At 40.9% G+C, this 25,508-nt stretch overlaps 1 protein-coding gene across 1 annotated transcript in view; it reads left to right on the plus strand.

Moving 5' to 3' along the window:
• The first annotated feature begins 444 nt into the window (after nucleotides 1-444).
• The window catches only part of BORCS5 (BLOC-1 related complex subunit 5), a 73,351-nt gene continuing 48,287 nt past the window's right edge, over nucleotides 445-25,508 (plus strand). Inside the window, exons 1-2 of the mRNA XM_062007193.1 lie at nucleotides 445-601; nucleotides 1,317-1,460. Of these exons, the coding sequence (XP_061863177.1) occupies nucleotides 544-601; nucleotides 1,317-1,460 (202 nt within the window). The 5' untranslated portion in view covers nucleotides 445-543. The remainder of the gene's footprint in view (nucleotides 602-1,316; nucleotides 1,461-25,508) is intronic.

The following is a 25,508-nucleotide window of genomic DNA, read 5'->3' on the forward strand; positions in this document are numbered from 1 at the left end:
GAAGTTGCTTTTCTGATCAGTCCCACAACCTATAGCCAAAATCTAACTGTCAATTGTCATCAAGCTCCCTTCCTTGGCTGCTTCTCAGGCTGATTTTGGAACTGGTTTTGAAGGCCTCTTACAGGTGTCTGCGTAACATGTAAGTGGGTACCGGCACTTTTAAACACTTTTAACCCTTTGCTTGCAAGACTCCCATCATTCAACTCAAAGTCCAAATCATGCCCGCACAAAATAGCAAGTGAGAACAGGGATTTGGGGGTCTAAAAATGAGAAATCTCTTAGGTTTGGTAACAGGAGAGAAGCGCCTGCAGGCTAGGGGGCGGAGAAGAGAAGCCTCCAGCCTCGTTGCCGCCATCCCTTGGCTCCTCCGGCGCGGCCTCGGTGCGGAGCTCCGCCTGCCCGCCGCATCGGGCGGGGCTTGCCGCGTCCCGGGCGCAGCCGCCGGCCGGCGCAGGCGGAAGCCCCGTGGCGGGCGGCGGGGGAGCGGAGCTGTCCCGCGCGCTGCACGAGCGGCGGTAGAAGACCGGCGGCGTTGCCGCCGCCATGGGAGCGGAGCATAGCGCGGAGGCCGAGAGCCGCCCGGGCGAGCCCAGCGCCTCAGGTCAGTGCCCGCCGCGTTCCCTGGAGGGAGGAGAGGGCATTCGGGAGGGCCAGGGCACGGGAGCGGGGTGCGTGCTGCGTCCCTCTGGTGCGGCGTGGGTGGGCTGCGGGTGCGGGCTATCGGGGTGCGGGCTACCGGGGGGCGGCGGCGGCAGCGGTGCGGGCCCCCTCTGCAGAGGCCTGGCGCGCTGAAGGCGGAGGAGACGAGAGGCGGAGGCGGTTCATGTGGAGAAGAGAACGGCTTTTTCTTTGCGAGGCAGCAGCTGGCGGCCGCCCGGCCCTTTCTTTGGGCAGCGCGCCGGCCCCGCTTCGGGCGGAGAGGGGGGCACCCCCCGCGTGTGGGTGGAGGGGGCAGGGGCGGCGAGGTGGGTGCACGCGAGAACCTGGGCGAGGGCCCGGCTCCGCTGTTGGGGTGCGGGCGGAAGGCAGGGAGCAGGGCTCTGGGGAGAGTGACGAGGAAGGAGGGTGTCAACGGTGTAGATGTTTCAAAATCAGCTGTTACCTGATTGTGGAAAGCTTCTGCTGAATGTAGTACATGCTCAGAGGGAGCACGAGAAGGGAGCATACAGTCCTTCAGTGATCTCAGTAGTGTGTTTATACTACCAAGAAAATGTGCCTGTACTATGTTTAAATGTAGCAACATTCACTTAGGATTGGATTCTAATAGAATTTGCTTATTAATCTGATTGTTCCCTTTCCCTGTGGTATCACTGCAGCATCTCCATCGCCAGCCAAACAACGGGCAAAAATGGATGACATTGTGGTGGTAGCCCCTGGAACGCAGTCCTCACGGAATGTCAGCAATGATCCAGATGTCATAAAACTGCAGGAAATTCCAACTTTCCAGCCCCTTTTGAAAGGTGATTGTTTCTCCTCTGGTTATTTTTTTTTGGTACCTAGTGAGTGTGTGCTTTTGTGTATCATGAGGTTCCTACCATCTGTATTTTTTACTACTCTTCTTATTTTAGGCCTTGTTTTCTTTTCTTCTGTCATAATTATTCCCAGCCTTCTGAATGATGAGTGAACTGGTTTAGAGGTGTGCTAGTAATGCTGTCTGCAGAGGAGCAATCTATTGTGAAGACAGTACAACTCTGACCGTGCCACCTTGCCATGTACCATGGATTGATGAGAGATGCCCAGTTTCGTTCTCATAGATAATGGACTGCAATCTCCAATGATGCTCTAGGCTTTTACAAACATCTGTATATTACTTACTTGGAGTCATCCCTACCTGTGTATGGATACTGTTGCTTGCTTGAGATGTCTTTTGGAGATTTCCAACCTAGAGCAGGTGTTCTTGGTTTTGAGGCGGACTGGGACTTTTGTGGGTTGTTAGCCAGGTGTTGATAGCATAGAATCATTCTGTTTGGAAAAGACTTTGAAGATCATCAAGTCCAATCACTAAACATTTCTCGATATCACTGGACTTATTAAATTCCCAATGTCTTTTTTATTTCTTTCAGTCTTTTTTTTTTTCTTTCCCAGAACCCAGTGTTTGTTCTGTTTAAAGGGAAGTAAAGGTTTAAGTCAGAGTTGTCAAGGCTACAGTTTACTAAAAACTGTGTTTTGTGGCCTGGCTTCTCTAGCTACCCCTTTTTTTTCTGGAGACTGTGCAGCATCCTTAGTATGTGAAAGTTGCATAGGAAGGAAGGTATCTGAAGCACCCTGGAGTGATGTGAGTCAACAAACTTATGTGACTGTTCTGTGTAGTGGACACTCAATGAGCCAACGTTTTTTGGGTTTTTTTTAATTAAAGGTCTACAGTGCATGTATACACTGACTGCAGCCCTTGCTCATGCCTTGTAGGCCTGCGTGACAGAGAGGAAGGAGCTGGGATGTTTAGCTGTCCCTGCTACTGGAACAGATGATGTGGTGTTGCACAGCTGAGGGTTTAGGCACTACTGGTCTTGATGTCGCTGATTCATGCATGGCTGCTGAAGAGATATAGTTGTCACTTTGCCCTGCAGGCATCACTAGAGGTTGTGTAGCATCAGAATATCACTCTTTTGAAAGGAATGATTTCTTTTTTTTTCTTTCTTTCTTTCTTTTTTTTTTTTTAATTTTATATGTCTATTGCGTGAGGACCCTGGAACATGACTAGAAATTGTGGACACTGTGATAGTCCAATGGCCAAATATTTGGCATTTTATTAGATACTGTTGGATAGGGATCTAGATGTGCTCAGCACTGACTACAGTTTCCAACAGAAGGGACAGAAAGATGGGGAGGCCACTAAGTAGAAGAGCAAACATCATTATTTTTGAGGCTGCTGCTGCCATCCTTCTTGACCAAAGAAAGAGAGTGTGTGTTAGTTATACCTTTTTTTACTCTTGAACTTTACAGAGGATGATGTAGAAATCTGTGTTTGATTAATTTCTGCCACTTTCACTGCCATTTTAGAATAGGCTGTAAGATTGCTGATGTTGACACAGTGTTCATGTCAGCAAGCTGGACTGCTACCTGTGGGCACAACATGTTTTGCCTGAGTCGTGCCTTGTACAAAAGTTGCAGTTTGGAGTGTAAATGCTGCAGCCGAAATCCACAAGTGGTATGAGGAAGTTTTAATCTGAGAGACCAAATTTAGAAGATGTGTTAACAACTGGCACTGAGGAGATTGTGTGTGTGCACAATGACAAAGAGTTTCAGTTCCACCTAGCCTCAGACTCGGGTGAGCAGACTTGGGTTGCATAAGAGCTGTGGAAGTCCTGGGAAGCAGGATCACTTCTAGAGGTGGTGTTTCTGTATGGATGATTGAGGAGCAAGGTTACAGAGCTTGAGGTAGGAGGCAAGAAAGAGGAGATTGTAGCAGCCACATGGCCAAGATATAAAGGTTGGAAGACGCTCCCTTATATGACCTGTCCAGGTCTTTTAACTCATAAACGTGCATGTGTTGTTTGATGGGAAGTCACCTTCATCACTGATTGCTTTTACTGGTCTTGGTTTGTACCTGAAGCTATGTATGGATGATAGAAAACTTTCCCATCTCTGTCATTTGGCCTGCTAAGAAGTTCCCTCTGAGTCTCTTGAGATGTGGTGACATCTGGTGACTGTTCAGGAGTATTGCAGGCTTAATCATCATTTTTGTGAACAGCCTTTTCGGCCTCAAATACTTGTTATTTCTTGTTATGTCCACTATAGAAAGCAGTGTGGTTTGTTGAGTGAGTTGTGTCTTGAAAGACCCCAGATCTGCCACAGGCCAGCTCGACAAGCTGTTCTGTTTTGGACTGGTCTCTTCTATGTATTCTTCACATGCAGGATCGTATTTCTGGAATGGGTGAGGGAGGATACTAGAAATCTTTTAGGAGTTAATCCTAAAAACTTGTGACTGTTGATCTACCATCTTGGAGAGAGACCTGAAGATGTGAACTTACAGGCCTTGTGAGCATTGTTATTCTTTTCCGTTTCTTCTTAACTAAGCCAAGGGATTTGATTTTTGCTTTTAGATTTCAGAAGCCTAATGGTTAAGTTGGCTGGGGAAGCACATGGCCACGAAGAGACTGCATGTTCTTGAGAGGCAACACACTTAAGAGCTGAAGCACTAGTCTCTCCTAGTCGTATTGAGTTGAGCTTGTGATCAATGAAACTGAGGGTGTTTAATGTTGTACACCCTTGCGTGGAAGAAAATTCCTGTGTTGTGTCCACTACATCTTTCATACTAGGATTTCCTTGACTTCTACAGCAATAAATGGTAATTCAGAGTTACAGCCATGACTGTGTAGAGTCTTACTGAGTAATGTTCACCTTCTTTGAAGTATTGTCATTGTTAGTGATCATGCATAATAAGCAGTGATTCAGAGGTCAGTGTTTAAGCGTTGGCTAATTGCAGTGTTTAAATCTGCTGGATGTAGCTGTTCAGTGGAGTAACCACTACTGTCTTCAAGTGGTTATGTAGCACCTACTATGGTGAGTTAAGAGTTGGAATGTCTTCTTTTTGTAATATCAGGGACTATCTTCTCTGGTACCATATTTATGTGGACAGAAAGAGGAGAGCATCCCACATGTTGATGTAGGAAATATTCCAGTGGGTGCCTGTTGTATTGCCATTTGCAAATGTGAAATCCCCATCCCACTCAAATTGAGAGGAGAGAAAAACTACTCTTAGGGAGTACATCTGGGAGTGAAGTGCCTGATCGTTGTTCTTCAGAAACTGCTATAATATTTGTGGTGTTTGTTTGGTTGGTTTGTTTGTTTTTAATTCCCCTGAATGGAAAAAAACCCTACTAATAGAAATGCTAGCAGGGTACTTGACTGCTTGATGAAACAAGACTTTTAAAGTATTGAGGACAGTTTATAATCTTATAGAGGAAGTCTCCAGTCTTCTCGCTGGTCACAAGCATTCCATGTAGAGACCTCTTTGTAAATGACACAGGAAAAAAAAAAGACACACTTTTTCTCTCCTTTATGTGGATTTCTGAGGATATTTGTATGAAAATAAACCTGCTTTCTGTTCAGTGTTCCTGGTTCTTGCAGTCTGGTCATAGCATGAAGTCATCACCAGCTGTGCGTAAAATCAAAGTCGTCTTCTCTGGGTAATTCAAGATGATGATACTTTTTGTAGCTTATGAACAAAGCAGCCCACCTTATGAAGGTGTTTTGAAAAAGTCTGAAAATTCAGTTTTCTGTGTCATCGTTACTATGGGAGGTCGATAAAGTACTATGGTGTGGGGTTTTTCTCTGAAAGGCTCACTAGATCTGTAAAGTGTCATCTCTGACTAGGCATTTAGCTTTTGTGACCCGGGGAGCCTCTTTGAGGATTGAGGACTGCTGGCAAGACATGGGATCTGCTTGACAAAGTGAGGTTAGAGCACCTTTACCAACAGGTGGTCCAACCCAAAAACAAGACAGTTAAATTGAGAATTACTAAAGACCACAGTTGAGGAAGCACTGGAGTGGGTTAAAAAGCAAAGGATGAGTGTTCTGTTATATTTTTTTTTCTATGCAGTTTTTCTTGATAATTAAAGTGAGATGAGTAGGGTAAGTAATTAAACATTGTTACAAATATACTGGAAAGCCTTTGAAAACAAGGATGTTTAGGTTTTAAGTTAATGTTGTGAAAACAGAGTGCTAGTTGCATTCTTCTAGAGGTCATCAGCATCTCAAGCCTCAAGAAAGACTGAGGTCTGGCTTTCTGGTAGCTGTGAAATGTTATGATAAACAAAAGAGATGGATACAGATAAAGGACCTATTGGTGCATGTTAGTAATACAGGAGAAACTATTTGAGAACTAGTCATCCAATTACAAATGTAATTCCTGTCCTATGCAAAGGTCAGCAAGACCTAAGGCAAACGAAATGTTGGACCTTTTTGAAGGAAGTCAGTGTATTTGGTATCCTTTCAGGACTATGTCTTCTTGCAGGAAAAATGATTTAGCACTCATTACCAGTGGATTAAAAGCAAAGCAAGAGGTTGCAAAGTCTGTATTAGAGGAGGAGTCTTGTTACTTCTTAGATACTTTGTAGAAACTACTGTACAAATAGATTCTAGGCTACCTCAGTGGCTTCCGATGGTAGGCAATGTCAGGTTGGTTGTTTATTTCAGAAACTCAAGATACAAAATCGTACATCAAAGAAATGGACTTGCCTGTATGATGGTGGTCAAAAAATTTCCAAGCAGCAATCTTTCTTCCAGGCATGTATCAGATATAGAAATTTGAAATAAATGACATCTAGAATGGAATTATAGAACCATAAAATCATTTGGGTCAAAGTGACCTTTAAAGATCTTCTAGTCAGAGCTCCCTGCCATGGGCAGGGACAGCTTATACTAAGTCAGGTTGTATAAAGCCACATCCAGCCTGGTCTAGAACATTTCCTGTGATGGGACATCCACAACTTCTCTGGGCAGCCTTTTCCAGTGTCTTGCCACCCTCATCATTAAAAAAACAAAAAAAAAACCCAAAAAAAAAGTTCTTTCTTATGTCCAATCTAAATTGATTCTCTTTCAATTTAAAGCCATTGTCTCTTGTGCTCTCACTATAAGCCCCAGAAAAAAAAATCTGTCTCTGTCTTTCTTATAAGCTGTATTTGCCGTGTAGGAGGCTTTTTTTGGAAATGAAGTTATTCCTACTTATGGGTAGAATTCTGTACTAGTAACCAGTCTTCAGCATGAAGCAGAAGCAGAGGTTACTGTGTCACTGCAAAGGCACTGCTTGCACAGCAGAAGCTTCTTTACATTGCTGTGACTCCTCCCATCCTCATAGGATTTCACAGTTAGTTTGCTCTCCAATCTTATTTCGTGGTTCTTTGTGTCACCCTGGTGTTACAGTGAGCATTTGAGATGTGTCCTGATTGTCTGCCAAAAGCTGACAGAAAGGTAGTGACTTGCCGCTTCAGCTGGCTAAGCTCCATCGGTTGGGAAGTGTTGTCTATTGTAATTTCCAAATCTAGTGACCAGTCGTGTTAATGTTACTGGCCTGCTTTTGTGTATTGACTGAGATGGAATCTGCAGCCTGGTTTTTGGAAAGGGAATGTCTTAGCAAATGGTCTTCATGTTTTATAGAGATGCTTCTGGAACATAATGGAAGTGAAGGTATTTTAGTAACACATGGCTCATATAGAAAATTGTCAGCTTTCAGGTTGCATGCTGTTTGCTTTGTTGCAAGGTCAAAAATTCAAGTAATATGCAGGTATGGGAAGAGAAATTATTCTTTTTGGAGACCAGTTCTTCACACTGTATAAGAATGCCTTTCTGTTTCTTTTATTCAGTGCTTGCTGTGCAGTAGTTCATTGAATGCCCAGGCTAGCAGTTTGCCCCTGTTGAAAGGGAAATTTACTCCTCGTTGCTTTTGCTTCTAGCCATGTGAGGATGTCCCCCCTGTTACTCTCTCTGATATTTTTTGGACTCTTTGTTAGAAAACATAGAAAACATTTATTTAACTGAGTAGTTCCACACAAGGTTGGTAAGCAATGCCCAGTTGCAGGAGGGGTCAATTAGTGCTAGAGTTTGTGTCTGATAATTGACAGGAGTGGAGGGGAAGGAGGAGTCCAGGGCCTTAGATCCCCTTCTTAGTAGCAACCTGTTAAATTGGATCAAGTCTAGTGACTTCATTACCTCTTGATACTGTGTTGGTAATGACATTGAAGGAATTAACTTAAGTGTTGCCTGTCTTTTCTGTCTGGTAATGGTATCATACAGAGTACTCTGCAATGTAGGTTGTGAGGTAGCTGCTGCTGGTCAAATGTGGTTAAATTGATCCTGGGATGGGCCTGGGTTGTCTGTCCAAAGCGTGGTTCCTGAACATATCTTTTTCCAGCTAAATGCAGACTCATAGTAAGCTAGGTCTGCATGTGGGGCCTCTGATCTTAGCTGTGCGCTACAGTTGTGCTTTATTTCTTCTTGCTTATTCCGTGTTTTGGGTTTTTCCAAGACGATGGTCTATTTTCTGCTGCTGATGATTATGCTATGTCAGAGATAACATCTTTTTCAAAATTTAGGAAGACAAATTCATGCACAGATGGTAACTTAGGTGCATTAGGAAAAGTGGAATAGATTCTGTGTGGTGGCAGCTGTCCTTCAGCTCTTCCTCAGCTGATGGCAAATCACCTTTTTGATGCCTTTGGTTTGAAGGCCTGTGCTGTGGTCTCTCAGGACAGTTCCCCATGTGGCAGTGCTGGGAGGACACAGACCTTCCTCCGGGTAGGTCTTGTTTTCCTTGTCCTTTCCTCATTTGGAGGAAGCAGTTGCCAATATGGTGGTAACATCCCTTGGAAGCATCAGTGGTACCGAATACTGGGCGTTAAGTGGTACATACCGTGAGTTCTCTCAATATGGGCTTCTTGTTATTTAGAGATAGTTCAGCAGCCCTGTCATGTGTTCTGAGTTATCTATGGAAGAAATCTTAAATAAAATTAAAAAATTAATTTTTGTGCTACATAGCTGATAGCTGAAACTGTTTCCAATCCCTGCTTGGTGTGCTGCACAGGAATGTTGTGATACTGTTCTTGTTGTTTTGTTTCTCTTTGGTTTGTTGTATGCAAGTTCTTCCAGGAACAGGGGATTGTTTCTGTGAGTTAGGCAGTGTGGTGATAAGTAATTGGAGACTGACTTAACAAACAGTTCAAGTATGGGTCATGTGCTGAGACTGCAGATTGCATTTACTGTCATATGCAGCATGTCTTCTGTCAGAGGAAGTCCTGATCGCCCCAGGACTGAGGGAAACAAAGTTGCTGAGGCTCTTAGTTCAGGCTCAGCTGCATTCTCTGGCATGTCACATTGATGTCTCTGCAGACCTACAGCAAGTTACTTGCGATGCACTCCAAACGTACATCTGTCTGTCAAATGTACATCATGTGCATCTTGTAGCTTGTAGCCACACAAAGGATATTGTGTGCAGCTCGTTAGCATCCCCTAGCACAATATAACTGGATTCTTGTCCTACAAACACTACTGCTGTTTTGGTAAGAGTAGCAAGGCTACTAAGAGGTCAGTCAGTAAGGTTGTGTTATTTCTATATTTAATATTTTTAACATTTTGTAAGGATGCTTCAAGCAAAGATCTATCAGGCACAAATTAGAAGTAAAGGAAGAAATTATAGCTAACCTTTTTCTACTATGCTGCCTGTTATCCGTATTTATGTTGCATTACTACTATCCAGAAAGTTATTTCACAAAAAAAACCCCAAGGCCTTTACTCTTAAGTTTCTAGTTTACCTGGCAGTAGTGTAAGAAGAAGATTAAAGTTACGTGTCAGAAAGTCTTGACAGATGGGTCCAGAGTAAGTGTCCATCTTCAGCAGAGCAGCACAGGGAAACACTGAGAAATCTTCTGTGAGAGAACACTGGTGAAACTTGGGCTGCTGTATCAATCCTGTGCCAATCTTCTGTTGTCCTCCAATAACAAGAAACATAAGTTTGTGTTAGGCAGCTTGAAAGGCTTCTTTATACCTTTATAACTTTTTCTGATGAGGTCACTTTTCAGGCAGGAGAACTACTTGTCTGAAAAATGTCAATATTTATCTTTCTGGTATAGTGTTTAAAGGAAGAATGGATATTTAGAGTTTATTGCCTTTAAAGCAATAGGTTTTGTCACATCTCACTGCAGTATTTTCTGCTGACTCTCGTTATCTCCTTGCATACCAATTCTTCCATTTATTGCCTAGGTGATTTAGCTAATAGCACACGTTATTGAATTTTGTTCCTGTAGTTCTCTATACATGGTGATATATCAAGCCTTTATAGTTCTGTCCCTATGCCTTACAAGGAGGACCTGCTTATTGCAACAGTCAACAGTACTGCTGAGGGTCAAGGACTCTTAATGGAATTTGCAAAACCCAGGTTTATTGGACTCCATGCTTAGTACTTATAATAAGATCTGTGAAAATGAGCATGTTAGGCAGAAAGAAATACCAGTAATGACTATTTGGAGTCCCGTACTAACTCAGTTTTAAGTGTGACAAGATTTGAGTCTGAGGTTAGGTGTTACTCAAGCAATATACTGAACATTGGTCTGGAGAGTATTAGGGACCGTGGATGCTCTTTACCCCTTGGTTCCTTTTCAAACTGTTCCACATCTTGTGGTATAATTTGTGTACTGGCAGATACCACAATGAGTGTGACCCTATCTACCTAGATGCTTGGCCTTGTCTCCTCTTTCCTGGGTGAGCACTCTTGAGCTGTAATTTCTGCTGAGCCTAATAGCTTATCTGGGCTTCCTAAGGCATATGTGGCTCCTCTCCACCATCTTGCTACGTGTGAATAAGCTGTAGTGGTCATGTACTAGTCACATGCAGATTCTCTTTCCTTTACCTTCACAGAGCTTTTGTGACAAAGCTCTCCAGCTGGCCTGCACAGCTCTTGGGGTGCAACTATCCTTTGGATATATGTACTGAGGTATATATACCATGAGATGAGGAGTTAACCATACTGTGGTTAACATTGAGGAATGTGTGACACTCACTATAACCACTATCAACTAGTTAAGGGTAAACAGTAATAATTATTTATAACATCCAAAATATATAGTGTAATTATAAATGTTTACAGGAAGTATAATGTCTTTATGTCAAGAGGAGATTGAAAATGAGATGCATCTGACCGATAAGGTATAGAAGCTAGTGTGTTCTACTGGAGTGTGGCTGGTGATTCATTCTAGACAAGGGTAAGTATGTAAGGGGAAAGCACTTCTAGAACATATTTTTATCTTTTTGAGTCCTCAAAGGACTTCAGACATCTAAATCTATTTTATTTTTTTTTTACTTTTATCCAGCATTATTGTCTTGCTCGTAAGTTAAGATTTTCTCATAAGACTTGGTTGAATCTGTGACTGAAGAGCCAGTGAAATTTTTCTTCCTAGCTTCCATGTTTGACGTGTCTCTGGGTCTTTCTCTGGTGTATATCCCTCTGTTGAACCTGATGTTTTATGTCAGTGAAAACTGCATGCAAAGAAACATTCCTGTTGGAACCATGCGTGTAGGATGCATACACACATATGCGTGTAACTGTGTGTGTGTATTTATATAGATATTTGGTGTGATTACTCTCTAAGACTGCTCCTTTATTGGTATTGCAAAGTAAGTTTCTCCTCTGTAGGCTGGATGAAGAAAGAGAGTGGGACATAATGGAAGCTAGCTACTGGTGCCATTAGTTTGTCTCTCCTTCTCAGCTGGCCACTGTGTTATGTACTGCTTCTTTCTCTTTTGCTATATTTTTCCAGTCATCAGTGTCAGGAAGTATTTGTGTTTACTAGATAGGAACTGCTGTGTTAGATGTTGGGTACTTGGGTGCAGAAAACCAAGAAGTTTATGTCTGTGACGTGTCAGTCATGCTGGGACTGAAGCGTCTGATTGTCAGTGAGGGGATGACACCTTAGAGTGGTGACTGAATTTCTAAGGGGAACTCTGACACATGGACAGAAAATTGTAGTGTCTTTATAGTTAATATGGCAATGAGAAATATGGACAAGTTCAGATAGAGATGCAAAGGAAAAGGCTATGAATGCTGAAACAAAAGACCTAATTTTTCTTAATGGGAAATGTCTGCTATCTTGCAGGAAAAGGTGAATGTTAATTACATAATTAAAACAGCACTTTAATGAGGAATCTCTCTGCTTATAACAGGTTTATCTGTTACCATCATTAGTGGTCACTTCAGTTGTTAAGAAGTTTTCTCTGTCTTCTGGTGTTGAAATCTAAAATAAATCACAAGCAGAAAAGAAGCTAGATGTGCCAAAGGTCACTTTACCTACAGAATGAATCTGTCATTAGGAATCCCCAATACTGTCAATAGAAAGCAGGAAGGAAAAAAAGTAAAAAATGCTTCTGAGCTATTCTCAAAATCCCACCTCTGTCTGCAAACCTCTTCCCCACCTAAACACCTCCCCTCCCCAAATGAAAAAAAAAAAAAACCACAAAAGGACCAACCTGAAACTATTTTGTCCCAAAGCCCCTGTTCTAGAGCCCTGTTGCTTGACACACTTTCTTCCAGGTGCCTTCCCAGCAAAGATCAGTGCGCTCTATAGTTCCAGTGGGCATGTGGCTGACTGACAGAAAACAACAGGCAAGTGCACTGTGATGTTTAAACCTCTTTCGTCCGAAGTACTGACCTGTATTTCTGTGCAATGTCAGCACTTTTAAATACGTTTTTTAAGTTCCTCCACGCTGAAAGGCTGAAGACGAACAAATAAATGTGCTAACGGTTTTTTGTTTTTCTAAACTGTACCTACAAATATATGCCTTAACTTTGGATATTTTTAGCTTTAAAATGTATTTATACATGTGGTTTTGTATGTGCATATATTATATATATGTATTACATATAGTATGTGTATACTATACCTACAAATGATGTATAGATGGCATGTATTTTCTGTACTTGCAGACTTCTTACGATGCTACTTGACTCTCTGTTGATGTTCTTTTGGTTGACTGACGGCCGTTTCTGGAAAGCTTGTGTCTTGCTGCTAGACCAGCAGCAGTGTTTCAATGTGTTGCTTTTGAAAAACTAATGTTTTCATCTGCTCTTAGGCTTAATAGGAGTTAGTTAGCTTATCCAAGTCCAGAAGATTGTTTGCCTTTAGGCCAATCGGTTTATTGAGGAAGAATGTGGTTAATCAACAGGCGCAGCATAAATTATTACACCCTAAGTCCTAGCTTTTGGTTGTTTTTTTTTTCCCCACCATGAGTGCTGATTAAGTTATCATGGTGAAGGTAAAGAATGAGTGGATACTTCTCTGTCTTCTGCCTGGCTGCAGTTAACTGCCCTTTCTTTACATCACAACATTCAAAAGCTCTACTCTTGTCTTTACTTCCCTTTTCAAACAGTTAGCAGAATAAAAATTAGATTACAGAAAGTTCTATGTGTAGATAATATTATCTTTCTCTAATTAAAAGTTTGACTTTACTAAAATTATATAAAGATAAAAAGGTTATAAAGGTAGAAATGAAAAAAACAAGCTCAAGCCCTAAACCTTGTTATCAAAGCAGTGTGGCTTGAGCTTAGTTTAACCATGTTTTCTCTGTGTAAGATTCCATAAGATGAGATCAACAACCAGGCAACAAAGCACAGGTCAGCATGAGCTGATATAAAGCACAAAGCTCATTGTTATAAAACCTTGAAGTTTAGAATAAAATTTGGTCTGCCTCTTCCTTTCTTAAGAAAACCCAAGCAGCAACCACTTACAAGGATTCTGCTGTACAGACAAGTAGTCACAGTGTTTCATTTGACTTGGACAGTGAGATTTGATATAATGAATTTTGTAATATTCTCTGGATTTTTCCATGTGAGGCTGGTCATGGTATGCTTAGCTTAGTTGTCAGCACCCTTGCATACATAAACCAGAAGATGCACAGTTGCAGATCACATGTTGAATCCTGAGATGCCAATGGTGTGCTGGGATAGTGTTTTCCATTTTGCAATATTAACAAAATTACTAGTGGTAATGTTTAGTAGGAAGTAGAATTACTGCCTGTTATAGTTGTTCATTAGCACCACTCTGCTAAGTGTGCTGTACAGCTGTCCAGGTTTCAACTGAAACAGAGTTAATTTCATAGCTGTGTATTGGATTTATGCTGAAAAGAATGTTGATAACACAGGAATGTTTTGATTATTGCCCAGCAGTGCCTGCACAGAGTCAAGGCCTTTTCTGCTTCTCCCCCTGCACTGCCAGCAAGTGGGCTGTGGTTGCAGTAGGAGCTGGGAAAGAGCATATCCAGTACAGCTGACCCCAACTAGCCACAGGAATACTCCATATAATGGAGTGTCATGCCCAGTATATAAACTGAAGGTAGTCGATGGGGAGGAGCACATTGCTGCACGGGCATTGGTCAGTGAGTGGTGAAAATTGCATTGTGCATCACTTGATTTTGTGTTTTTTTCCCTTGGGTTTTGTTTCATTTTAGTAGTTAAACTGTTTTTATCTCAACCCATGAGATTTACTGTTTTTCTTTTCTAATTCTCTTCCCCATCCCATCCGTGAGAAGGGGTGTGAGCAAGCATCTGTGTGGTATTTAGTTGCTGACAGGTTAAACAACCACAACAACTCAACTTGGAAGGCTACATCATCCTGAGGTAGCAGTCAGAGAAGGAACTACACTAGTCAAGAGTAAGGGGCAGTAACAGACATACACGCTGTAAAGCAATGGTTTGTTCCAGTAACAGATGTTCAGGATGAAATTGTGAAGGTGAAGGCTCCTGTCACTTCCATTAGAATGAAGTTTTTTGTCCTAAAATAGTGTGATTTCTGTATAGATTAAGTTAATATGTTAGAGTGATAAGTTAGATGTTTGAAGTTTAACAATAATGAACATGTTATGGAGATAGTGTGGAAAGCTGCCCAATAAAATTTAGACTTGACACCTACCACCACTCTCCCATCCTTAAGCAAGATCCAGAGGGACTTGGTTATACATAAGATGAGAATGTCCTTGAAGGATTTGTGCTCACCTGTATTAAATGGCCACAAGGTAGAGAGTATTTGTAACTCAGAGGAAGGAATTGGAGTCCACACTACTTCCTTCACTCTCCCTCTTTTATTTATTTACCTCCCTCTTCATTATTCCTTGGCCATGCATAGTGAAACAAGGGGGCTCCAGACAGCTGTTGGCATCAGAGAAGTGCTGCTGAGAAGCTGCTTAGCTTTCATAAAATTGTGGTCACCAAAGGCATGCTCTGTAGCAGGGTTTTAGTGCCTGGGGATAAATTATTGTTATGGTGGAAATTCTGTCTTCCAGCAACATTAAGATACTTGAGATGTACTGAAGATTGCACTGCAGTGCCTTTTGAGGGCTGATAAATGCTTGTAGACGTTTTTTTTTTGTTTGAGGTTTTCTTGTGTGTGTGTGAGTGATTGAATTGCATGGGTACTTTTACCTGTGCTGCTCATGTCTACTTCCGTTATGTTCCAGAATGTTTACTTACTGTAATTCTGGTGCATAATTTCAGAGAAGACACATGATACATTCTGATTGACCTCAAAGTGTTCATTAAACGTAAAATGTTGTGGAGTGGAATATCTTCTGCCCACCTGACTCTTGTGTTAGAGATTCACTTTGAGCTGATTTGGGGCACTGTATCCAGTATGTTTTTTCACATGATAAAGAGTTGAAGGACGTGTGCTGTTATGAGAGAGATTTATTTTATAAGATTAAGAACAAACAGTAAAAACACTAGGCTGCTGGTTTAATTCACTTCTGTGGTCGTTTCTTGTGTTTATTTCATCGCACTTTGTTTTGAGTTTTTTTAGTAACTGATACATTTAGAAATTATACTTTTGAAAGGATGAGTCTGTTCTGATGCAGTGAAAACTGGGACTTTTTGATTGCAGACTGCAGTCTTCTAATTGATACACCTGGGAGACCCCTTAGAGGTCACTTGTGTAACTTGCACAGACAGAAGTATCAGAGTGCCAAGTGCAGTTCCACGTTGCAGTAAAAGATGTCATAAGCTCAGTCAATAAAACTATATTCTTTCCAGCATGTTATTTCAGCTCGGCAGTGATGTATTGCACTCAAGCGAAAGGTGTAGCAGCGTGTCGAGTATTTACTGCCTTTGAATTTTCCTGCTGAGTTGGGGCTGAGGAGTCAAGGGGACAATGCCATAGGCATCTCCTAACTCTGCTATGCAAGAGAAACCTTGCATTTCATGCGTTAGGAGTAATGAGGTATGGCAGGTATCGTTCAGCTCAGGCCTGCAAAGTCCTTTATCTGTTTTCTCGTTTACCGTTCTCTACCCCATAGTCTTTTCTTAATGTACTTAGAAAGACTGCAGTCTAGGTAACTGCCACAGGATGTCACTAAAATACAGGAAGAATAGCAGATATGACTGAAAAGGGCTGGAAGCCTTGCTGAAACAGCACTTTGGAAACCTGAGGAGGGGGGGTTAAGTCTGTATTGTCAGAAAACGAAAGTACAGATCAGCAGTAATTCAGCTGGAAATGAGATTTGCCTCCTTGTTCGTGGCTATTGATCTTCACCTTTGTACACCATCTGTAACCTGGATTTTAAAGGATACTGTCCCACAAAACACTATTTTAGTTGGAAGTATGTTGAAGACTGAGGTGATCTCATTCCAAGATGCTAGTACACAGTAAGTTTTTCCATAGTGGTCCATTGTGCAGGCAAAAATGTTCATCCAGCACAGGAAATGGAACCTGGGAACTGATTTGCCTAGAAAATGATTGCAACACCCTCTCCTTCCCGTCTCCAATCCAGCCCAAAGATGTTCAGCTCAATCAGATATTCTTTTCAGTTCATTACCAGCCCCAGAAACCAGTGTTGCTGTCAGACTGCACAACATGGTATGAATTGCTACACTGCAGCTAGGTGAAATGAGAAAAGGGAAAAAATTGTTAAATGGCCACCTAAAATTCCAGACTTTTAACCCACTTTCCTGGTGTGTAGGGTACAGCTAATCTCACATAAATGAACACATTTCTTTTGGAAGGATCTTTGCAGTATCAGATATGTCTACTCAGCTTAAAACCAATGCTTTGTTGAATCCCAAGTTACTTCTTAGGAGGGGGAGTGTAGAAGGTGAATGTCTTGAACCTTCACCTCTGTTGCCTTGTAACTGCCATTACAATTCTTGTCTCCAGGCTATCAGGCCAGTAAAAATCCTTTGGCTTTCGAAGGATGTGTGTGGTTCACTTTTCATTAATGCATTAATGAGAGATGTGTACCAAAACATCTGGACATCATCTGGAGAGTAATGTCCTTCACTATGTGCTATCCAGACCTTTTGGTGCTTGAGAAAGTGTTGGCACTCACCAGGAACTTGAGGCTGTAACCTATTTGCATATAACCAATTTTTAAAAATTAAAATGCTAATATAGGCAACTTCAATGCTTGCCTAAACGCGTTTTCGGTGAGACACCATGCAAAATTGCTTGTGTGTGTTCTCCTCCCCTTGATCTCTCTGTTCAAAGTAAGATTGCTGGCAAGACATGTCTGTTCAGCGCTTGGACTTTGGTATAAAATTACTGAAGCTGAGTTTCCTTGTTTAAGATTCATCATTTCTGCAAACTCTTTCTAAACTCTTGTGCCAGCTACGAGGGATAGGAAGCCGTGTTTCAAGTTAAACCAGAAGCAGAGTGCCAAGGAATATCCCTCTCCTGAAGAATCCTTTTCTTTTTCAGATATGACTTGTCTCAGGCAAATGAACATATCTTCTTACCATATTTTTACTGTCTTATGCCCTTATTGAGGTGGATATTTTTTCCTGTGTGTGCGGGCAGCCTTTCAAGGACAGGATGCTTCTGTTACTGCTGCTGCCCGACGTACCTTGGTATGTTGCACCTTCACCATGCCTGTAGTGCGTAGTGAGAAGCTGACATGGAGTCCACTGCACTACAGATACCACTCATGGTTGTGACAGTGTAAATGGGATGTTCCCAAAGAGCTCCCTGGAAAGTATGATCATCTTAGGGATCAGGGTAGTGTAAGTCATAATGATCAAGAAACTTCAAAAAAACATTATAACCTTCATCTGTCTGTGTTTCACTGAGTAACCCTTTGCTTTTAGCTCTTACTGAGACCGAGAAAATGGTGTGATGCGCTTCAAGAAGCAGGGTGCTTCAGTGCATATAATCCTGGTGATATCTTTCACAAGTTTTAAATAAAATTGCTTATTATGTTTATAAATGTTCCTTTCAACATGATGCTAACTACAAGTGAAACTGCTGAAAAGGCATTGCTGACACTCTTGCTGCAGACTGTTCTCTCTATGCAAGGAATGGGTTGGGGATGTTCAGCTGACTGAGGAGAAGGATGGGCAAAAGTCTGGTCAGGGTTTTATCAATGTTCATTCTTCATAATAGCAGTCTTGGAGGGTTTCTGTCAGATAAACAAAGCCTGAACCTAAAAAGAAAGCTTAGTTTTTCTTTTAATCCTTAGGTCTTTATTTCATCTAAGGAAACAGAATTTTTATCGGTAATAGAAAGTGGAGGAGATACTGGATATGGAAATTCTTAACACTTACTGCTTTACCACGTGTGAGATTGTCTTGGTTTTTTGTGGTATTAAAGTAGTAAAAACCAGATGATTGGAGTGGAACTTCATGCTTGCATTTATACATTTTTACAACCAGTATGACTTAGAGTAGCATGCGTACTCTTGCTTTTTGTTGCCTTCTGTTGTGGAATCTTGTAACCAGTTTTAGTGTTAGCTGAAATTTGGAGTCAATTTGGGTGGTGGCTGAGTTGGTTTCATTGCAGTAGTTAGAAGTTCTTCACTATCCTACATTTCCCTATTTATCCATCTGATTTATTATATTATGTGGTGAAGCAGATAGTAAGGAATTATACACTAGTCATTGAGATGAGAGGCTTGATGTCTTTTTTTGAGTGTTTGCATAGATTTTTCTTTTTTTTTTTTTTTGGCTAACCAAGATCATTCCTAAGCACTGAAGTGTGCTTGGATGTATGGGTGGCAGAAACAAAATTACTGTTTTATCAGGGAAGAATGTAAACTTCACACAGCTTTGCTGTCTTTGGAGCCAAGAGCCCTGTGGAGCTTTAAAATGAAGTTGACTTCACCTCTGCTTTTTGCTAGCACAGAGTGATCCAGAGGCTTGAGGTGCTAGCGTGGATTCACTTTGGCCAGCCTAGTACATGAGGTGCTGCAGGACACCGCTTCAGAGAGGAACAGGATTTGGCTGCATCTTCAAAGCCTGTGGGAGATTTGGCCTCTTGCCACAACCTGTCAACAAAGAAGTTACAAAAAGTACAAACACATGGGGTTTTTTTGTCCCATCAAAAAGCTTTTGCCTTCAATATCTTACCTACCTGTAAAACAAGAATTCCAGTAACAACTGCAGTGTCCTATGTGTAAGTATCGCTGCAAGCAGCTGGAATTTGCTTGCTTCGTTACCTGATAAAGACAATAGGAGGTAAAAATATCAGACTTTGGTTCACATATTAAATTGATCTCAAGTTGTAATCACGTCAAGGGTCATAATGGCTAGTTTGATGGATTTTATTTATTTATATTTCCATACTCTGAGTCTTAATTAAACTAACTGTGATCCCGCCTTGGACAAATTGTGTGCAGTTTTGAGCTTCTTATCAAATGAGCCATAGAGAACAACAAAATATCATAGTAATTGGTTTCAATCTCTCATGATACCTAGCTGCTGGTGAAGCAGCATTATGTAGATACCCTGCCTAGCTGCTGTCCTGTGTAAGGGGATAAATGTGATGTTTCTTTCTGCCTTTGCTTAGTTATCAAATGTTCTGTCTTTTATATCTGGATGTTGGAAGCATCTGCAGGTATCTTTGCGAACAACAAAGCTAATTATAGTTTAAAGCAAAGCTTTTTGCAAAAATGTGTTTCATCTGTAAAAGAGATTGCTGTTTTCTGTGACCTCATAAACTGCGGTTGTGCAATTGCTTTGAACAACAAGGCTTTTAGGTGTCATGTTTTTAAAAATTACCTGCTGCTCTGGGGTGCTCATGTGAATATATCATCTATGTGAAAGGCCCTGCTACCACAAAATTCTAATTAAAATCTTAAATTAGATTTGTGCTCCAACTAAGTGGTGGGTTTTTGGTGTTGCTTTTTTAAAATTAGGAAGTATAAGATTCATGCAGTCCTGCATGTGGTGATTTCATAGACACGTAGAGGTGCATTGTTGATGGGAGGGCATTGATGATCACTGCATATTGAGATGGGCATGTGAAGTATTTCAGAGTTTGCTAAAAGTTGAGAAACTTCTGGAGGCTGATGAGAAACTTGATACAAACCTAAGTCTTGTATTCACTAAGTTGTAATTGTTACAACTGCAGTAAATAGGGAATTGAATCAGTACTGAAATGACTGTCACAGCACTTAATGTTTAATGAAGACTAACATGTTAATTAATCAACATATTGTTAAAGGTGCTATTGGAAACGAAAATTAACAGACTTGAAGTGATGAGAACAGGTTGATGTAAAATGCTGAGGCTGATGAGCTGTCAGTTATCAAGGATGGATTTGGACTCATTTTGAGAAGTCTGTTTTGTGTGATTTTTTTTTTTTTGCTGTTTTAAACGTACTAATGTGCTTGACTGTTGCAGTGGTAGAGGGAAACAGGGGCTTGTTGGACCTGAAAGGCAGAAGTTTTCTGTGACACTGGCCTTGAGTTTCTCCAAGTTGGCTTTTAAATATATTATTCTCCATAATTTTGATTTTGGAAGACACATGTTTTCTCATCTTAAGAAATTTGAATCAAAACTGTAAAAGCATTTAGAAAACAAATGGACAACATAAACCAAACAAAAAAAACCAACAAAAAAAGCCCCTGCCCTGCTGTTTAAAGCTGTGTATGTTAAGTATATTTCTCTAGAAGGCCTCTTAATTTTTATTTTTATCACATGGCTGTGATAACATCCAACAGGTGAGAGAAGAGGTAGGTCAAAAAAGTTGGGTAGCATGCAAGCATTGCATGGTTTTGTAGATTAATCACTTGGTTACATAAAGTATTTCTTTTGCCTAGTGATCTCTAGTATATCAACTTATAACTGAGCTCCAGTGATGTTTTAGACTTCTCATTCTTTAAGTGCCAAATGTCTTTACCGGTATCCAAATCTGATTCCTGTTGTTGTTAATGTTTGCATCTGTATTTGGATGAAGAATGTGAAGACTCAACCTGGCTTTTAATGCCAGGCAATGGGATGAATATGGGAAGGGTAGATTTATTTTTCATGCCATAGCTCTTAACCTGTGCACAGAAAATTGTGGTTGATGTGTCTACTTTTGTATCCCCTCAGCTTGAAGAAGGAGCATCTATAAAGGTACAGGTTAAAGTTTTGATTTCATCAACTACTTAAAATCCACATTAAAGTAGTTTTCCTGCACAGTGAATTTACAAGAGTGAGTAAGATACATGGCGGTAGAACTGATGTGAAAAAGGATGATCTCTCAACAGAGAAAACTGGTTGAGCTGGCTAAAAACGGACTGTGCTCATGTGTGCCATCATGGTCAATGTGCAAATGGGAAAGGTAAGGACAGTGTATATAGGACAAAAGAAAAGAGGGAAATTGCTAAATATTGACAGATCAGGTAATCTTTTGGAAAAAGGGGAGAAACTGACGATGTTTGTTTTCCAAGCTCTAATCACTTATTATTGAACCAGTGGTTATGGATGACTTGTCTCCAATGTCTGTTCCTTGTAAATGTGATTTTTAAATGAAAGAAAAATGAGGTAATCAGCATAACCAAGGAATTCTCTGGGAAATAAAAAAAGGAAAATGTTTCTGGCAGACAAGGAACTTGTATTGACTCATCATGGGCTCCAGCAGGCATTGGGGCTGGCGTGGAGAGCAGTCCCATGGGCTGTGAAGTGAGGTCACATCAGGGCCAGCTGAGATCAGCCTTACTAGTTGTGGAGCTGCAACCTCGTGCGGTTGAGTAACTCTGGAACACACAGGCTTATGGCTGCGGTTGCTATGTCATTCTTCGTAAATCTGTCACAGAGATTTCCATCTGGGAACATCTGGCACCATACTGGTTCAAACTAGCTGTCCCAGCTAGGTACTTCAGAACTAGGGAGACACTTGTCTCAATGGTTTTAAGGCGATCACGTTACCTAATTAGGTTCTGGACTCGATGTGGAGAAGATAATGTGCAGAATTTACTGAGGTGCTCAGGTTTCCTGTAAAGTGTCCCATCTGGATTCGCCTCTATGCTCTGCTGACTAGCTTACTCTCTCAGAAGCATGGAGCAGATTGGGAGGGCAGCTGTGGGTTGTGGTATGGTGGCAGAAGAGGTCGTGCTGTTTCAGCTGTACTGGTGGACTTGTACCTCTGTAGCTTTCTGTACGAATATTTTGTCCACTCTTTGATTTCGGTTTGGTTTAGTAATTTTTTTCTTTTTTTTTTTTTTTTTCAAAGCAGGGGTGAACAGAACAGGCTAAGCTAATGATCTGGGGCCTTTTTTCCCCTAAAAGCAGCAGAATTGATCTTTTATTTGGAAAGCTGCCATCAGAGGGAACTGAGGTTCAAAAAGATAACATATACTGAGACTGTTCACAAACCTTTTGTTTTTAAACCATTTTGATGCCAGCTAATTTCATGGTTTTTATTTCCCCCTTCCCTTATCTTTTTAACTCAAGGGGCTTAACAGGAAAATAAAATCTGTACTACTAATTTTTGACTGTACAGAGTTTTTTGGAAGGCTGGTCACAGACTATACTGTGCTAAACTGCTTAATTATCCAGATTGCTAGGCTTATTTTTTTCACTTATCAAAATAAAGTGCAGTGAAAGCAAGATAAGAACATTTTATTGTTCCAACTCTGAATATCAGAAAATAAAATTAAAAAATCTTACCATGCAATTGAAAACCACAGAAATCTCTGTCATTTCCTCAGATTCTAGTCTGTATGACTGTGACTTAAATGAAATTTTCAATGTGTATGGGTTCCTATCTCTTTGATTGAAGTCTCTGTGCATGTAAGAACAAAATAAATTTGACCTCTTCTCAAGTGCTTTTCTCCTCCTGTGGCCCACCACACCAGTTACTTCCACTTTGAAATATTTCCTTCGCAACATGGAGCCACAAATGCACCCTTGCATGAAATAGGAGGGATTTGGATTGATGAGATGTGGTTTTATAAAAAACAGAAAGAGATTTCCTTGTATGTGAATTCTCAGAAGTAGAGACATTGCGCAGGCATGCCAGGTTGAGGGGTGCTAAACTGAAAGATAATGTGCGAAATTGTGTTGTGGTACACTTAATGGTTTTATTGTGTAAAAGTAGTTATTGAGTTGCTTCTTGAAATTCAAGGCAAGCTGTGTATTCTATTATTATTACTCAGGTATAGGTGGAGGTAATGTCTCAGTAGAATGGGGATGGAAGAGGGAATTGACTTTAGACCAATAGTCACTAGGGCCCAAAAGAGTGTTATTTAATCTTTATACTGGGGTTAATATGTCAGGCTGCAAACTATGTACATCCTTGATACTTGTGGATAGTTTATTAGAGTAAAATTGAGAATGATTTCACTTCTCTTTCAAATACATAGTAAAAGGTATTTAGCCCTCAGTGTAATAGTCTTTATGTTTTCCTGGTAAGAACTGAAGTGCTATTTCATTATATGTTGGTATTTTGCTCAGAGCTATTGTTATCCCACTTTACATTCTCATATGTGCGACATTTTCTCCTGAAATTAAGCCAGGATGTGATCACTTGCATGGAGCTGTGATCAAATGCCTTTTTTTCTCCTTGAGTCTCAGTTATCAAAGTTTGGAATCCACTGTGCCTAACTTATATCTAATTTAGTTCATATAACACACTAGACTTCTTCCAGCCAAAATATTGGTCATGAAAGCAGGGATAAGAAAATTTTACACTTGAAAGAAATTTTTTTAATTCTTTCACAGGAAACGTATGAAGTGACCTTAAAATAATGCCTTATCTCATGTTTATATTTAACTTCAAGTCTTGTTTGTCTATTTTTCCTTACTAAATGAATAAACATACTTTAAATCCATAAGGATCAGAGATCTGAAAGACTTGCATGTTCACGTGTTCTTTTTCCTTCCTGTTAAGAAAAAACAGTGACATTGTAGATCTTCACTACCCAAAGATCTTTATCCTTAACAGAATGCTTTACATCAGGATGTGTAGTGGTGGAAAAGTAGCCTGCTCCTTGTGGAGCCTCCTGTAGTTCTAGGGGCATTGAGAGCCAGGGCTGCTGCTGCAGGAGGAGCCATGTTCTCATCTCCTGGGCTTCTCCCTTGCAGGTACCGGCACAGGTATTGCTATTGTAAAACAGATCAGGGAACTGAGGTGCTGTATTCTAAAAGGGTTACTTTACACTGGCCTAAAGACTACAGTTTTGTTAATATTTTTATTTGAGACAGATAATTTTATCAGATTAGATTCATTGGTGGAGTTTTAGGTTTTTTTGGCTTTTATTTCAACAATGAGACTTTAAAACAAGACCTGAGATTTCTGACTGTGTAATTCCACTTAAAAAGCAAAAAAGGTAAGTATCTGTGGTTTTTTTTTTTGTAAATATTTAGCATTAAGTAGAAATGGATCACCAAGACTTACGCACATTTGAAAGCAGTAAGACAAGTGATAAACCCAAAGTGGCACTTTTTTGCCTTATTAACTATATACCCTATGACACCTATAAAGCTAAAGACAGACTCATTTAACAATAGGCCCTAATGTTCAAAGTGGTCTCAAGTTACCCCATAGCAGATTTTGATTCAGAGTTGAGATAGGAAGATGTCCCTCAGTATTCTTGTCCTTGGAGGGACACTGTTATGTCTTCACCAATAAGACCTCACATTAAGATGATTTTGTTAAACACTGCAAGGTTTTGAACATTGCCTGACTGTAGGTAGGGATTAATGAACTGTAAAATGTATACTTTCGTTAAAGTGGATGCCTTACATTCCCATCCTCATGTGAAATGGCAGTGTAAATCATAGAATCATAGAACAGTAGGGGTTGGAAGGGACCTTTAGAGATCATCTAGTCCAACCCCCTGCAAAAGCAGGTTCACCTAGATCAGGTCGCACAGGAACATGTCCAGGCAGGTCTTGAAGACCTCCAAGGAAGGAGACTCCACAACCCCTCTGGGCAGCCTGTGCCAGGGCTCCCTCACCCTCACAGTGAAATAGCTTTTTCGTATATTTAAGTGGAACTCTTTGTGTTCCAGCTTCATCTCATTACCCCTTGCCTTGCTGCTAGCCACCACAGAAAAAAGGGATGTCCCAACCTCCTGACACCCACTCTTTAGATATTTGTAATGTTAACAAGATCTCCCCTCAGTCTTCTGCAGACTAAACAGCCCCAGTTCCTGCAGTTTTTCCTCGTATGAAGTATGTCGTTTCCTGGGTTGTCCTTCCTGCCCTTTTTGAAGACTGGAGTGACATTGGCCTTTCTCCAGTCCTCAGGCACCTCACCTGTCATCCGTGATGTTTCAAAAATGATGGAGAGCAGCTTAGCAATCACATCAGCCAGCTCCCTCAGCACTCTAGGATGCATCCCATCAGGATCCATTGACTTATGAGTGTTAAGCTTAGCCAACAAGTCTTTGACCTCTTCTTCATCCACCCAGGGCAAGTTCTCTGTTGTCTAGGCCATCCTACTAGCCTTGCTGAACTGAGCTTCCCGAGGGCCAATGTTTATGGTAGGTTACATGAAACACTGCAGGATGCAGAGAGGCAGCATGCACTAGTGCAGATGGATCCACTTCCATGTACTAGAGTAGATGGATCAAGACTTCAGTGCTCACCTAGGTCTGGCTGTTTAGATATTAGCAGAAGTAAACCTTGTTGCTAGCTAGACTTGTACCTTCCTTGTAGAAGGAGATTTTAAAAGGACTTTTGTGTACAAGCTTACTTTAAAAGAAATGCTAATATTTTCAAGAGCAATCAATGATGTTGACATCCTTTGGTGTTTGGATACTTGCTTTTAATAATGTCTTTAAACAAACCCAAAGTAAAGGTCCCTTTCCACAAGCTGCAGTCCTTTGTGGTATCC

The sequence above is a fragment of the Colius striatus genome, chromosome 1 (genome assembly GCF_028858725.1).
Source record: "Colius striatus isolate bColStr4 chromosome 1, bColStr4.1.hap1, whole genome shotgun sequence".
Lineage (NCBI taxonomy): Eukaryota > Metazoa > Chordata > Aves > Coliiformes > Coliidae > Colius > Colius striatus.